At 31.0% G+C, this 15568-nt stretch overlaps 1 protein-coding gene across 1 annotated transcript in view; it reads left to right on the forward strand.

Annotated features, from left to right (window-relative positions):
- The window catches only part of LOC135950804 (uncharacterized), a 41466-nt gene extending 26934 nt beyond the window's left edge, over window positions 1-14532 (forward strand). Inside the window, exon 2 of the mRNA XM_065500332.1 lies at window positions 14350-14532. Coding sequence (XP_065356404.1) covers window positions 14350-14532 — 183 coding nt within the window. The remainder of the gene's footprint in view (window positions 1-14349) is intronic.
- Window positions 14533-15568: the final 1036 nt, after the last annotated feature.

Consider the following 15568-nt stretch of genomic DNA (forward strand, 5'->3'; position numbering starts at 1 on the left):
AACTAGGACAACCTCGATAATAATACCTATATATCTGGATTACTAAGTCATTAATATAGACAAGATGGATATCTAATGATAGATATTTCAAAGACCTTTGCAACGACGTATATAAGACCATAGTAAGTTAGAAATACAATGGGTCAAAATAGGAAAAAATATTTTTTAACCCGATTTTTTTTTTTTTTCACCAAAAGTTTTTTTTTCGCTAAATATTGAAAAATAAAAAAATTAAAATTAAAAAAAAAATTAAATTTAAAAAATTTTAAAAAAACAATACGAAAAAAAAATGTTGTCCTGGTTTTACTCGATTTTAAATAGCAACCGACCCGGAAGAATTCCGGAGATATTGATGAATGAATCGTGTATGTAAGTTACTTGGGGGCTTCGGAAAAATTTTAAAATTAAAAAAAAAATTAAAATATCAATTCGCAAACATTTTTTTTCTAAAAAATGAAAAAAACAACTTTTGAAAAAAATTTTGTTTACATAAAAATATTTAAAATTTGTATTTTGAAGTATAATTTGGTGAAGGCTCTCTTACTTGTTTTAATATGGCTACATACATTTTTGTGGGAAAATTATTTGGCACCGAGAATTATAGAATAAATTAAAAAAAATTTAATTTGATCAAAATCGTTCACGCCCAACTCCCACTGCCCATACAATCCAAATCGATTTTGCCGCGTAAAATTTTTCCTATCCATAAAAAATCCAAATTTCTGGTACATACATTTTCAGAAACAAACAAAGATCTCATACCGAGTTTCAATAAAATCGGTCAATAAGATTTTGACGATTTTTTCACTCCAGTAATTCAAAAGTTTGTATTTGTCTTTATATACTTATTGTTAGGTCTAATTAAATACAGATTCAATAAATATTATGGTATTCAATCGGTTAACCGATTAATTTTGTGGGTTAACTGTTCGAATAATTCAAAATTGGCGATTTTCAAATAACAAATAAACCGATTAACTTGTGTCGATTAACCGAAATTTCTTTTTTTTTGCACTTACATATTTTTTTGTATTTATTTTTCCATTTTAATTCAAATGCCAAAGTAAAATTACATATTTGTTCGAACATCCAAGAATCATGTTTTGTGAGTATAAAAACTGACATATTTAATTGACATGTATTTGTCGGTTGAGAACATGATAATAGACGAAACTGGAGACACTACGGAATTAAGTTTTTATCGGAAATTATCGAAATTATTAAAAGTATTTAAAATCTTAAAAATCCAAAAAGGACTTAAATGGTAGAATGGAGATTTTTATATGCTTTCTACCATTGAACCATGCCTTACTTTCGATTTCACTAACATCTACAAACAGCGAGAGAGTCGAGTTTTATTAAAACTAAAGAAAATTAATTATTTGTTGGTTGAATTGCTATGTTTTGTCTATTTTAAAATTAAGTACTGAAAATTCGTAGATATATTTTCAGTTTAAAATTTAAATTTCTATTTAATCGATTAATTTAAAATTAACCGATTAAATGTTAACCCCGATTAATTATTTGCTCGATTAACCGATTAAACCAGAAACCCGATTAATTGAATACTCTAATAAATATGTATATGGAACGATAAAAAAAAAACAAATTTTCTGAAATCATTAAAATAATACCGTTTCTAGATCTATTGAATATTTTTAAATATATAATTAAAAATTTGTTTACTATTAAAAACAATAATTCCATCATCTTTTTAAAAATAAGATAAATTAAAAATTATTTAAATATATGGAAATTACATACAAAACCTTGATATTTTAAATAGTTCGAAGAAAATGTCACAATTACAAAAAAAAAATTACATTAATATAAATTATTAATGTCTATTGTAACACTTGCACAAAAAAAATGCATTTAATTTAATGACTTCCAAGTTGAAAAACCCATAAAAATTTATTAAAGAAAAAATATACAAAAAATAATGAAATAATATGACATTTTCTAAAATGAAACAAAAAAAATATAAATCTAAAATATATTAATATTGTTTGTCTAAGTACAAAATGCAAATGCAAACACAATTCATTAGTAATTGTATTAGACTATTCCCAGCAGCTTTAGGAGACTGTACCGAAATAGTGATTTTAGGTATCATTTGGGGCTAGCTACGTAAATAATTGTTTTACAGCTGCATGATCCTTTTGCATTACAATGAGACTGCCCAAAGTAGTCAACACATTGGATTAAGCAATAGTGGCTTTATTTATACTAAATTTTATTAAGCAATCGTGGCTTTATTTATACTAAATTTTATTAAGCAATCGTGGCTTTATTTATACTAAATTTTATTAAGCAATCGTGGCTTTATTTATACTAAATTTTATTAAGCAATCGTGGCTTTATTTATACTAAATTTTATTAAGCAATCGTGGCTTTATTTATACTAAATTTTATTAAGCAATCGTGGCTTTATTTATACTAAATTTTATTAAGCAATCGTGGCTTTATTTATACTAAATTTTATTAAGCAATCGCTTTATTTATACTAAATTTTATTAAGCAATCGTGGCTTTATTTATACTAAATTTTATTAAGCAATCGTGGCTTTATTTATACTAAATTTTATTAAGCAATCGCTTTATTTATACTAAATTTTATTAAGCAATCGTGGCTTTATTTATACTAAATTTTATTAAGCAATCGTGGCTTTATTTATACTAAATTTTACATAGAGCCAGTTACATTACTAGCTACCATACTGGCTACTTGATTAGATACATAATTCATTATTTTAACATGTGTGGGTGCTAATTGACCTCAAATAGTCAGTTTAAAAGTCATATAATAGACAGTACAATAACCGATTGCTTGTAAACAAACCTTCCTCCGACAACTCTGCAATAGCTTACTTCTGGTGGGTAAAATAAAGTGCAGTATAAAATAATCCTTTAAGGTGACTACACTCTAGATTACTTAGAGACACTAAGGTGACAATCAACTTCACGCTAGGTTACATGAGATGTCAGTATACTTAAGCAAAAAGAAAATAAACTGTATGAGAATTATATCTACCCAAATTGTACGAATTACTCACAAAAGAATGCAGTACAAAATAAACCTTTAAAGTGACTACACTGTAGATTACTTAGAGACACTTAAGAGACAATTGTTTACACGCCGGATTATCTGGGATGTATAAAGTAACCAATTGAATTCTTTTTGCACTACAAAGAGCACAATCTGTCAAAGGAACCAAAATATAGCAATTAGAGTCAGCCAAGTGATCAGATATTAGTAACAATTACTATCTATAACGGATACATTGACTACTTGCTTAACTGCTGGGTTATTAATAATACTCACTACCTCATTCCTCTATACATATATGTGATCGTCAAGTGTGTTCTCAAACTTGTGTAAGTAGTAAAGAAATTAACAACAATAGAAGAGAAAAGAAAAACACATTCTAACAAAATTTACAACATTTTGAAATACTTTTTTTTTTACAAACACACGTCCACAAGTGCAGTGAACGTAACGACCAACGTCTGTCTCTCGGTTGTCGAGTCTCTAAAGGGGCTAATGAACTTTTCTATCTGCTGGTAGTAAAATACAAGGCCAAGGACACATGCGCCATAGAATTAGTTAGAAATATTCTATAATATTTTCTAGTATAAGTGCAAGTGTCTAACCATTACAATTGCACAAATTAAACAAATTTCTAATTGTTGTTACACTGACGCGATATGAGCAACATTGTATTGCGAATAGACTTAATTTCATTTATTTGGTTGGTTCAAAGTTTTCCATTTCGATATGAAATACATTGTTGCAAATTTGTTGTTGTGACTTGCAGTTGTTTAAGTTTTTTTTTATAGCAACGATGAATACTGAAAACGAAATATGTATATAGTACTACGTATTGGGTTTGATTTGCTTGTGTTGGCACATATTTTTATACCCATCATCAGCAAAGATGGAGAGTATATTGATTTTGTAATTCCCTTTGTAACACATCAATATATTTGTCGCAGACCCACAAAAGTATATATATTCTGGGTCCTAATAAGATTCTAAGATGATCTAGCTTGTTCATCCGTCTGACCGTCTGTCTGTTGAAAATTCAATAGGGCCCAAACTGACTGGCTGAACTTTTCCACAAATACTCTCGTTGATAAGGTTTGTTTTGAAAATGGCAAATGTCGGTTTATGATTTCACTCAGCCCCCATACAAATGTCTCCCCAGAATACTGTTTGAACAGTCATATATATCGAGCCCTTAGCGCCAAATTATCGTAAGCGACAAAACACAAATTTTACAGCAGAAGGAAGGATATAATATAATTTCGTTCAAGCTATTTGTCTATTTTTCAAAAATATTTATAACTTTTGACAATTAAAAATTCATGGAATACTTTATTGAAAAATATGACAAAAAATGTTTTTTATTGAATTTTTGCATAGATACAAATTTTTCGAATTGGAATAAAATTGTTATTTATGAATAGTTTTTAATGAAATTTCACAGTTATGTAAAATTTTCTATTTAAAATGGAAAAATAAAAACGAATTTTTAAATTTATTATCAATAATCCCGCAATTCCCAAAAAACTGTTGAAAAATCCCAAAAATGGAAATTTTTAGTTTTTTGGCTATAATATCCATACCAGGGTCGGAGTTATCAGAACCCTTTACAAAATAATTAAAAGCATATTGGGCCAGCTAAAATCGGTTACTATATTTTGATATCGAATATGCGATTTGAGAATTTTTGTCCTAAATTTTAATTTTACATAAAAAATAGGTGTTTTTTGAATGGACCTGGTCCCCTCGGTAAGAAAAATTTTTAATTTTTTTTTGAATTAAAATATTTTATGAAAACTTAGCTTTCAGAAAGTATAAATTCCTTATACATCTTATAATTTTTTTGCGATAACTTAAAAAGAAAAAAAGTTCTTTTTTCCCAAAAAATTAGCGAAAAATCGGCTTTTTAAAATTTTTAAATTGAAATGCATATAACTTTGGACTTAGTCATTTTTTTTAAACAGTTCTTTCTCTATTTGACACATACATATGTTGTTATTCTAATGAAGGAAAACTGGAGAAAATCGGAAAATATTTCGATACGCTGTTATCAAAAAACTGGTTGGGTAAAAATGTTGAAAATTTAATTTTCAAATGCGAATATCTCCTAATCTATAAGAGATAATTGATAGCTACGACTAGGTAGCGCTCGATGAAAAGATTTTATATGTGTAATTTTTTTTGAAATCGGAACACAAACGAAGAAATAGGATCGTTTTAAAAATGTAACATACCCGAGGTGTCCTACTTTGAGGAGACTTGGTCGCGTCCCTGGTGGGCCCATGAGGTCCACGTTCAGAACTTAAACTCGACAACTCTTCTTCCTTGCTCACGTGAAATTTCATTCAAACCAATCTAGCCATTTAGAAGTTACAGATTTATTTCCCTCTTTTTTTTCTATACCACTATGTGTCGCTTACGATAAAATTTGTTTACTGTAAAATGTAAACATTAACTTACGATAAAATCTTACCCCCTATAAACATCAGTCGGTCCATAACATTTTAATTTTTGCAATAAAAAAAAAAATTTGAAAATGTCGCTTACGATAATTTGGCGCTAAGGGCTCTATATGTTGATTTTGCCGCAATCCTGATAAAATTTTGCACAAATTAATTCTATGTACATACTCTGAAATTATACTGTAAAGTATGGTGATAAACGGACAACATTTGTCCCTAGTCCCCATACAAGGCCTCCCTCAGAAAATGACTTGAACATTCTTAATTTTCTTATAAGTAATACTAAATATCACAATGAAATTGGACATAAAGAAGTTTTTTAAAAACCTAAATCTTTCACATATTGATGGTGGGTATACAAGATTCGGTATTGCCGAATATAACACTCTTACTTGTTATATTTGTATACAATATTTGAATATCACATTCAAACAAATAGTTTTAGGGAGAAACCTTAAGTACGCCTCATTCGCTATGGCCCAGATAGTGCAAATAATTAACTAGTTATAACAAACAATTTACTTAAAATAAAATTTTTGTTGGTTTTTTAAAATATCTGATTTTTTTTATAAATTTTGGAACTTTTATTTTGAAACATTTTTAAAATATAAATTTATTCAAAGTATTGGCATTATTAGCTATGACCTTTTCCCATCTTTCTGGCAACATATGGATTTTGAGCGAAAAGAATTGCTCATCTAATGAGGCCAATAACGAATCAATGTCATAGTCTATCGGCATCCATTCATATGGTACCCTATTTACCTGCTTTTGTGTGCATCCTGTTGCTCGCAAAGCTTTTGAAATTGCTGCTTGAGTATCTCCCAATGATTTTGCAAGCTCATGTTGAGTTTTACAGCAATCTTTATTCTTGCTCTATGTTTTCAATGTTTTTTTTTTTAATTTGCCATTCATAATAATAAAGTGTAAAAAAAAACATGTCAAAAGGTTAAAGGTAATCCCGCAATTCCTACAAATTAGAGCGAAAATCCCAAAAATTTTATTTTTTACAATTTTGCCAATAGGGTCCGCATTTCCTTCCTTTGGGGATAAATAGAGAACACATCAAGGTTTCCAAAGTTGCTTTCGGTTTTCTGATTCCAGCTATTTAATTTTAGAATATGTGGCCCAAATTTAAAATTTTGTTAAAAAATAGGTAAAATTCCGAAGGACTCAGGTGCGACATATTTGAAAAATGGGACATGTTTTTTATACCAAAATGTTCACAGAAAGATATAAAATTGTTATATGTTTTTAAAGAAAAAAATTTTTTTAAATAATAAACAACAAAAATCTACTATTTTTTTAATTTTTAAATTGAAAATCGTTTATTTTTGTATCCATTAGTGATATTGCTCTGAAATCTGTTGTGTATTATAGTTCAGTTCATAGTTCAGTTCATAGTTCAGTTCATAGTTCAGTTCATAGTTCAGTTCATAGTTCAGTTCATAGTTCAGTTCATAGTTCAGTTCATAGTTCAGTTCATAGTTCAGTTCATACTTCAGTTCATAGTTCAGTTAATAGTTCAGTTCATAGTTCAGTTTATAGTTCAGTTCATAGTTCAGTTCATAGTTCAGTTCATAGTTCAGTTCATAGTTCAGTTCATAGTTCAGTTCATAGTTCAGTTCATAGTTCAGTTCATAGTTCAGTTCATAGTTCAGTTCATAGTTCAGTTCATAGTTCAGTTCATAGTTCAGTTCATAGTTCAGTTCATAGTTCAGTTCATAGTTCAGTTCATAGTTCAGTTCATAGTTCAGTTCATAGTTCAGTTAATAGTTCAGTTCATAGTTCAGTTCATAGTTCAGTTCATAGTTCAGTTCATAGTTCAGTTCATAGTTCAGTTCATAGTTCAGTTCATAGTTCAGTTCATAGTTCAGTTCATAGTTCAGTTCATAGTTCAGTTCATAGTTCAGTTCATAGTTCAGTTCATAGTTCAGTTCATAGTTCAGTTCATAGTTCAGTTCATAGTTCAGTTCATAGTTCAGTTCATAGTTCAGTTCATAGTTCAGTTTATAGTTCAGTTCATAGTTCAGTTCATAGTTCAGTTCATAGTTCAGTTCATAGTTCAGTTCATAGTTCAGTTCATAGTTCAGTTCATAGTTCAGTTCATAGTTCAGTTCATAGTTCCGATCATATTTCAGTTCATAGTTCAGTTCATAGTTCAGTTCAGTTCATAGTTCAGTTCATAGTTCAGTTCATAGTTCAGTTCATAGTTCAGTTCATAGTTTATTTCATAGTTTATTTCATAGTTCAGATCATAGTTCAGTTCATAGTTCAGTTCATAGTTCAGTTCATAGTTCAGTTCATAGTTCAGTTCATAGTTCAGTTCATAGTTCAGTTCATAGTTCAGTTCATAGTTCAGTTCATAGTTCAGTTCATAGTTCAGTTCATAGTTCAGTTCATAGTTCAGTTCATAGTTCAGTTCATAGTTCAGTTCATAGTTCAGTTCATAGTTCAGTTCATAGTTCAGTTCATAGTTCAGTTCATAGTTCAGTTCATAGTTCAGTTCATAGTTCAGTTCATAGTTCAGTTCATAGTTCAGTTCATAGTTCAGTTCATAGTTCAGTCTATAGTTCAGTTCATAGTTCAGTTCATAGTTCAGTTCATAGTTCAGTTCATAGTTCAGTTCATAGTTCAGTTCATAGTTCAGTTCATAGTTCAGTTCATAGTTCAGTTCATAGTTCAGTTCATAGTTCAGTTCATAGTTCAGTTCATAGTTCAGTTCATAGTTCAGTTCATAGTTCAGTTCATAGTTCAGTTCATAGTTCAGTTCATAGTTCAGTTCATAGTTCCGATCATATTTCAGTTCATAGTTCAGTTCATAGTTCAGTTTATAGTTCAATTCATAGTTCAGTTCATAGTTCAGTTCATAGTTCAGTTCATAGTTCAGTTCATAGTTCAGTTCATAGTTCAGTTCATAGTTCAGTTCATAGTTTATTTCATAGTTTATTTCATAGTTCAGATCATAGTTCAGTTCAGTTCATAGTTCAGTTCATAGTTCAGTTCATAGTTCAGTTCATAGTTCAGTTCATAGTTCAGTTCATAGTTCAGTTCATAGTTCAGTTCATAGTTCAGTTCATAGTTCAGTCTATAGTTCAGTTCATAGTTCAGTTCATAGTTCAGTTCATAGTTCAGTTCATAGTTCAGTTCATAGTTCAGTTTATAGTTCAGTTCATAGTTCAGTTCATAGTTCAGTTCATAGTTCAGTTCATAGTTCAGTTCATAGTTCAGTTCATAGTTCAGTTCATAGTTCAGTTCATAGTTCAGTTCATAGTTCAGTTCATAGTTCAGTTCATAGTTCAGTTCATAGTTCAGTTCATAGTTCAGTTCATAGTTCAGTTCATAGTTCAGTTCATAGTTCAGTTCATAGTTCAGTTCATAGTTCAGTTCATAGTTCAGTTCATAGTTCAGTTCATAGTTCAGTTCATAGTTCAGTTCATAGTTCAGTTTATAGTTCAGTTCATAGTTCAGTTCATAGTTCAGTTCATAGTTCAGTTCATAGTTCAGTTCATAGTTCAGTTCATAGTTCCGATCATATTTCAGTTCATAGTTCAGTTCATAGTTCAGTTCATAGTTCAGTTCATAGTTCAGTTCATAGTTTATTTCATAGTTTATTTCATAGTTCAGATCATAGTTCAGTTCATAGTTCAGTTCATAGTTCAGTTCATAGTTCAGTTCATAGTTCAGTTCATAGTTCAGTTCATAGTTCAGTTCATAGTTCAGTTCATAGTTCAGTTCATAGTTCAGTTCATAGTTCAGTTCATAGTTCAGTTCATAGTTCAGTTCATAGTTCAGTTCATAGTTCAGTTCATAGTTCAGTTCATAGTTCAGTTCATAGTTCAGTTCATAGTTCAGTTCATAGTTCAGTTCATAGTTCAGTTCATAGTTCAGTTCATAGTTCAGTTCATAGTTCAGTTCATAGTTCAGTTCATAGTTCAGTTCATAGTTCAGTTCATAGTTCAGTTCATAGTTCAGTTCATAGTTCAGTCTATAGTTCAGTTCATAGTTCAGTTCATAGTTCAGTTCATAGTTCAGTTCATAGTTCAGTTCATAGTTCAGTTCATAGTTCAGTTCATAGTTCAGTTCATAGTTCAGTTCATAGTTCAGTTCATAGTTCAGTTCATAGTTCAGTTCATAGTTCAGTTCATAGTTCAGTTCATAGTTCAGTTCATAGTTCAGTTCATAGTTCAGTTCATAGTTCAGTTCATAGTTCAGTTCATAGTTCAGTTCATAGTTCAGTTCATAGTTCAGTTCATAGTTCAGTTCATAGTTCAGTTAATAGTTCAGTTCATAGTTCAGTTCATAGTTCAGTTCATAGTTCAGTTCATAGTTCAGTTCATAGTTCAGTTCATAGTTCAGTTCATAGTTCAGTTCATAGTTCAGTTCATAGTTTATTTCATAGTTTATTTCATAGTTCAGTTCATAGTTCAGTTCATAGTTTATTTCATAGTTTATTTCATAGTTCAGTTCATAGTTCAGTTCATAGCTCAGTTCATAGTTCAGTTCATAGTTCAGTTCATAGCTCAGTTCATAGTTCAGTTCATAGTTCAGTTCATAGTTCAGTTCATAGTTCAGTTCATAGTTCAGTTCATAGTTCTGTTCATAGTTCAGTTCATAGTTCAGTTCATAGTTCAGTTCATAGTTCAGTTCATAGTTCAGTTCATAGTTCAGTTCATAGTTCAGTGCATAGTTCAGTTCATAGTTCAGTTCATAGTTCAGTTCATAGTTCAGTTCATAGTTCAGTTCATAGCTCAGTTCATAGTTCAGTTCATAGTTCAGTTCATAGCTCAGTTCATAATGCATAGTTCAGTTCATAGTTCAGTTCATAGTTCAGTTCATATTACAGTTTATAGTACAGTACATAGTTCAGTTCAGTTCATAGTTCAGTTCATATTTTTGATAAATTTTGATTCTACCCTACTGTGCATACGTTGACACTATTGATTAGCATCATATAAAGAGTTCATTCATTAGATACAGAAGTATTTGCTGCAGATAAATTAACTTCATTGCGAAGTACAGCTTGATGAATTTTTGAGATCCTGCCTAGTCGCAGGATCCAATTAATCCAATATAATTAAGGGTACATCAAGCGCATTCGACATTGTAATGCTAGGAATATCATTTGAAAGGAATGCAGTGACTGTATCAAAGACGTTCGTGCATTACGACGTGGAGGTTTGATTCGCCTTCAATTTTGAATCTTCTTACTGTTGTTTCAGGTGCAAAGTATAATGCTGATGAATTTCCAAGTTCATACCTTCCCTAACATATTCTTTGTCAGTATAATTAGGAGTATATAAATAGTACATCAAGCGCATTCGTGGTTGTAATGCTATGAATATCATTCATTGCGGATCAAACCACATTACGACATGGAGGTTTGATCCGCCATCACTTTTCTTGCGTTTTTTACACAAAAAAATCACTAATTTCCAATTCTATTCAGGCACTACTTTAAACCAAAGGTTTGACATCCTCTAGCCTGCAACATTGTTGCAATAATTTAGGGTTTATATGACTTAAATTGAGGGGGTTTGTATTCTGTATAAGTATGTTTGCATGTAAGTATGTATTTATATTTAAACAATTGTATATACTTACATACCCGTGCAAATAATTATATTTGAATTGAGTGCATTGTATTTAACACACTTTACAAAATAGTTTTTAAACGTTCGTTGACTTTTTTATATTTCTGTTCGCCTTTTCATTGTATGAGTTTCTAGCTGCATTCATGCATGTGACTCCTACATACAAATACACTCTTGGTTGTCATTCAGAATATTCTATGATAGCCTGATCAACAGTTGTTTGTTCAGACAGATACGAGTACGTTTGTCAAATACCCACGAGTACTTATACAAATGCACACATGCAGATATAAATCAATTATTTTTTATTTACAATTTGTAATACAATGTTGTTTAATTTTTGTATAAATTTAATTTCTTTTTTTATATTTTTGCACACAAATGGAAATTTAAAAATGTTAGATGATTTATTGACAAATTAGACCCAAGTTTTTGTCTTAATTAGCATTTTAAATTAAACTGTAAAAATAAATTTATATTTATGTACTTTAAAAAATACAGATTTTAGATTAATCAAAACAAACAATTAGTCAATATTGTTTATATTGACAAATTTCAACTTAAGTGTTATTTATATTAAATATCCATTAATAATAATAATATTTTAACCTGTAGCTGGCACTAACCTTAGGTCTTAATATTGATTTATATTTTCCCTCAGAAATTTCTCATTATTTTGCTTAAATTTTTAACTAATAATAACAGACTTTATTTTTAATGGGGTTTAGAATAAAAGTTATATTCCGCCAGAAAGATTGACGGCCAAGTGCCCATAGGAATATCCCTTTAAAAGTTGGAGCCATAAAAAATCCACCATGCTTGATCCGACCACTGAAACCTTTAGTTCGATAATCTAATACACTCCAAAAGATCCCGAGAATTCACATGTGTCCAACCAGGTCGACCGGATTTTCCTCGGTTATAGTTGGATATCACCCAAGGTATAGGTTGGGCAGGTCCTCATGGGCTCTATGAGATCAAGTAGAAATCTTGTAATCACATGTTCCACTATTTATTTCACTAACAATTTTACCTAATACTAAGGAGGTATATTTAACTCCCAAATTCTACCAAATAGACATATATTACCAATAGCTTGGCTGGAATGTAATTGAAGGTCCTGTCAAGTGCAAAACCATTATGTTTTATGCCTACATTCTACCAAAAGATATTATACCTCATTTCAGAACTGAGATCAGTCATTAATTCATATTTAATCAAATTCAGCTCGATGAGTCTAAGAACAATTCACAATGGCACAATCTGACAAAATAGGTTGACAGTCAACACCCTTTCCATGCACTATATGGGAGGTTTATCAAGAGCCTGCGTCCTTTTCGATATAGTTATGTCTTCCCACCAGTTACCAATTTATTAGGACTTTGGTATAACCATATGTACGGAAGACTATGTTATTATACCCTTCACCTTCATGAGAAGGGTATACATGTATGTATAAGTTTGTCATTCCCTTTTAAATTTCCACAATATAATTTTCCGACCCTATAAAGTATATATATTCTTGATCCTTATGTCTGTCTGTCTGTCTGACTCTCTTTCTGTCTGTTGAAATCAATTTTCTGAAGACAGGGATCCAAATCTTCAATAATTATGTCAGACATGCTTTCGAGAAGTTTCCTATTTAAAATCAGCAAAATCGGTCCACAAATGGATGAGATATGAGGAAAAAACCAGGACAACCTAGATTTTTGACCTATATATGGATTACTAAGTCATTAATATAGACAATATGGATATCAAATGATAGGTATTTCAAAGACCTTTGAAACTACGTTTATAAAACCATAGTAAGTTGGACCTACAATGGGTCAAAATCGGAAAAAATATTTTTTAATCCGAATTTGTTTTAAAATTTAAAAAATATTAAAATTTTAAAATAATTCGAAAAAAAAAATTTCCAAAACATTAAAAAAAAACTTTTGTTTACCTAAAAATATTTAAAATTTGTATTTTGAAGTATAATTTGTTATAATTGAATCTATATATAATTTGAATCTTAATTGTTATATTATTATTACTATTATATTATTAGTGATTCTCTACGCACTGCGACCCAAAGGATATTTAGTTCAGCCATAGATTTTTCTTCCTAACATATTTAGGCTACGTATAAAGCCAAGTATGTATTCTATTTGGTGAGATATCAATTTCGTCTCCCAGGTCCATTAAGGTCCTTCCGAGCCATTTCGTTCTGCGTATTGCCAGCATTGGGCAGTCGCATAGAACATGTTCAGAAGTTTCGGCATGAAGTCCACAAAACCTGCAATGTTCATTCTCAACGTTACCTAACATAAATTGGTAATACTTTAAACTACAGTGTTCGGTGAATAATCCAATAAGTATCCTCAAGTCACCCTTTCCCTTTCTGGATAGGGTAATGAATCATTTGGACTGCCTTAGTCCTGGTAAATTACCCCAAAAACTGGCAAATTCCGATTCAACCCAATAACGAATACGTTCCATAGTGTATCCACGTGGGATGCCAAAGAACGGTTCAGGACCTATAAACGAGCATCGATCGCCCCTGTTGACAAGACAATCAGCTAGTTCATAGCCAGAGTCGAAAGTTCTTCGGTGACCAGAGTCCACACCAATTTGTCGACAGCTCCAAAAGCTGATCAAAAGACCTTCGATTATCCACTTACGTCCAACTTAATAACTCTAGATGACAGCACATCTAGTATCCAGTTTGTTATAATATACGGAATACCCTTTCTTTACAATAACTCCTTCATACGATAAGTTGCCGAAACCCCCCCTGAAAGTTGATAAACGCACATGGCACTATATAATTAAAACCTAAAGCCTTAATCAATGTCGTCATTTGACGAATGGCTATCATAGCGGATTTCCCAGTTTAATAAGCAATCTGGAAAGGATGTATTGAATTCATCGAAAGATAGGTTTCAATATTGGTTCAGTACATTCACCAACGTTTTCAGTAAAAACGAGCCTTTGCTACATGACTGATCAAGAGAAAATACTGCGAGAAAATGTACAATCTTTCTGAAGCAATTTTGCCACAAAAGATCTGAAATCGGGATTATACCAAAACAGACATAAGCCAGTTGACTCATGTCAAATTGTGTTTGACAGTCATTGTGTTTGATAGCCATCAGACTACCGCGTGACTTGAGGATAAAATGGAAAAAAGTGAATTTCAAACCAAGGCTAAGCCAGATTATTAATATAGAAACCCTGCACCATCAATTTCAATTGTAAAATAGTGGTTTACTGAATTTCATTGTGGCCGTACAAGCACGGAAGATGCCAAACGTTCTGGACGCTCAGTTGAGGTTTCTACACCGGACAAACATTTAAAAATTCACGATATGGTGTTGGCCGATCAGAAATTGAAAGTGCGACAGATTGTGGAAGCCATAAACACCTCACATGCCTCAGTGGTTTAAATATTTTTATGATCACTTGGATATTACAAAGCTTTCCGCAAGATTTGTGCCGCGTTTCTTCGTGTGACAACTTCACAATTGTGTTTGGCGTTGTTCAACCGCAATATGTACGAGTTTTTGAGCCATTTCGTAACCGTGGAAAAAAGTACCAAAATTATATTTTTATCCTTTAAAATACAATTATCACAAAATTATTATACAAGTGTCCGCTTACTTTTTGTTGGCATTCATTTGCTTTCTGAATTTCGAAGATATTATGTTACAGATTTTAGTCGTTTTTGAATCGAATTTAAAAAAATCCCTTCTTAGTGGATCTGCTCATAGGAAAAAGTACCTATGCACCGAATTTGATGTCTCTAGCTTAAGCCGTTTGGCCTGGGCATTGATTAGTCAGTGAGTGAGTAAGTCAGGCCTTGTATTTATATCTAAAGAAGATTATGAATGTTCAAGTCATTTTCTGAGGGGGACCTTGTATGTCAACTAGGAAAAAATGTTGCTCGATTTTCGCCTTACTTTACAGTATAAATTCAGAGTACTTAGAACTAATTTGTGCAAAATTTTATCAGGATTGCCGCATAATTAACATATGTATGAAAACTAAAACAGTATTCCTGGGGAATATTTGTATGGGGGCTAGGTGAAATCATCAGAGAGTATTTGTGGAAAATGTCAGCCAACATTCTTTTGGGCCCAATCGTGTTTTCAACTAACTGCTACATGGACGGGCATAGCTAGATCTTCTTAGAATCTTAAGAGAACCCAGAATATATATTGTAATGAGGGTATGAGACAAATATTTTGATGTGTTACAAACGGAATGACAAAATCAATATACCCATCTTTTTTGATGGTGGGTATAAAAACTCTAGTCATAAACTCCACAATCATTTGTTGACCATTTCTCGCATAAAATAAATTAGTATTGTTAAATATTTCTGTCTGCTATAGCAAGTAATATAAAGTGATTCATAGAAATTAAAATTAAAACAATCAACTCCTAGCCTAGCTGATAGGAATATTTGCACTTAAACACAAG

Source organism: Calliphora vicina, chromosome 2, assembly GCF_958450345.1.
Source record: "Calliphora vicina chromosome 2, idCalVici1.1, whole genome shotgun sequence".
Classification (NCBI taxonomy): domain Eukaryota; kingdom Metazoa; phylum Arthropoda; class Insecta; order Diptera; family Calliphoridae; genus Calliphora; species Calliphora vicina.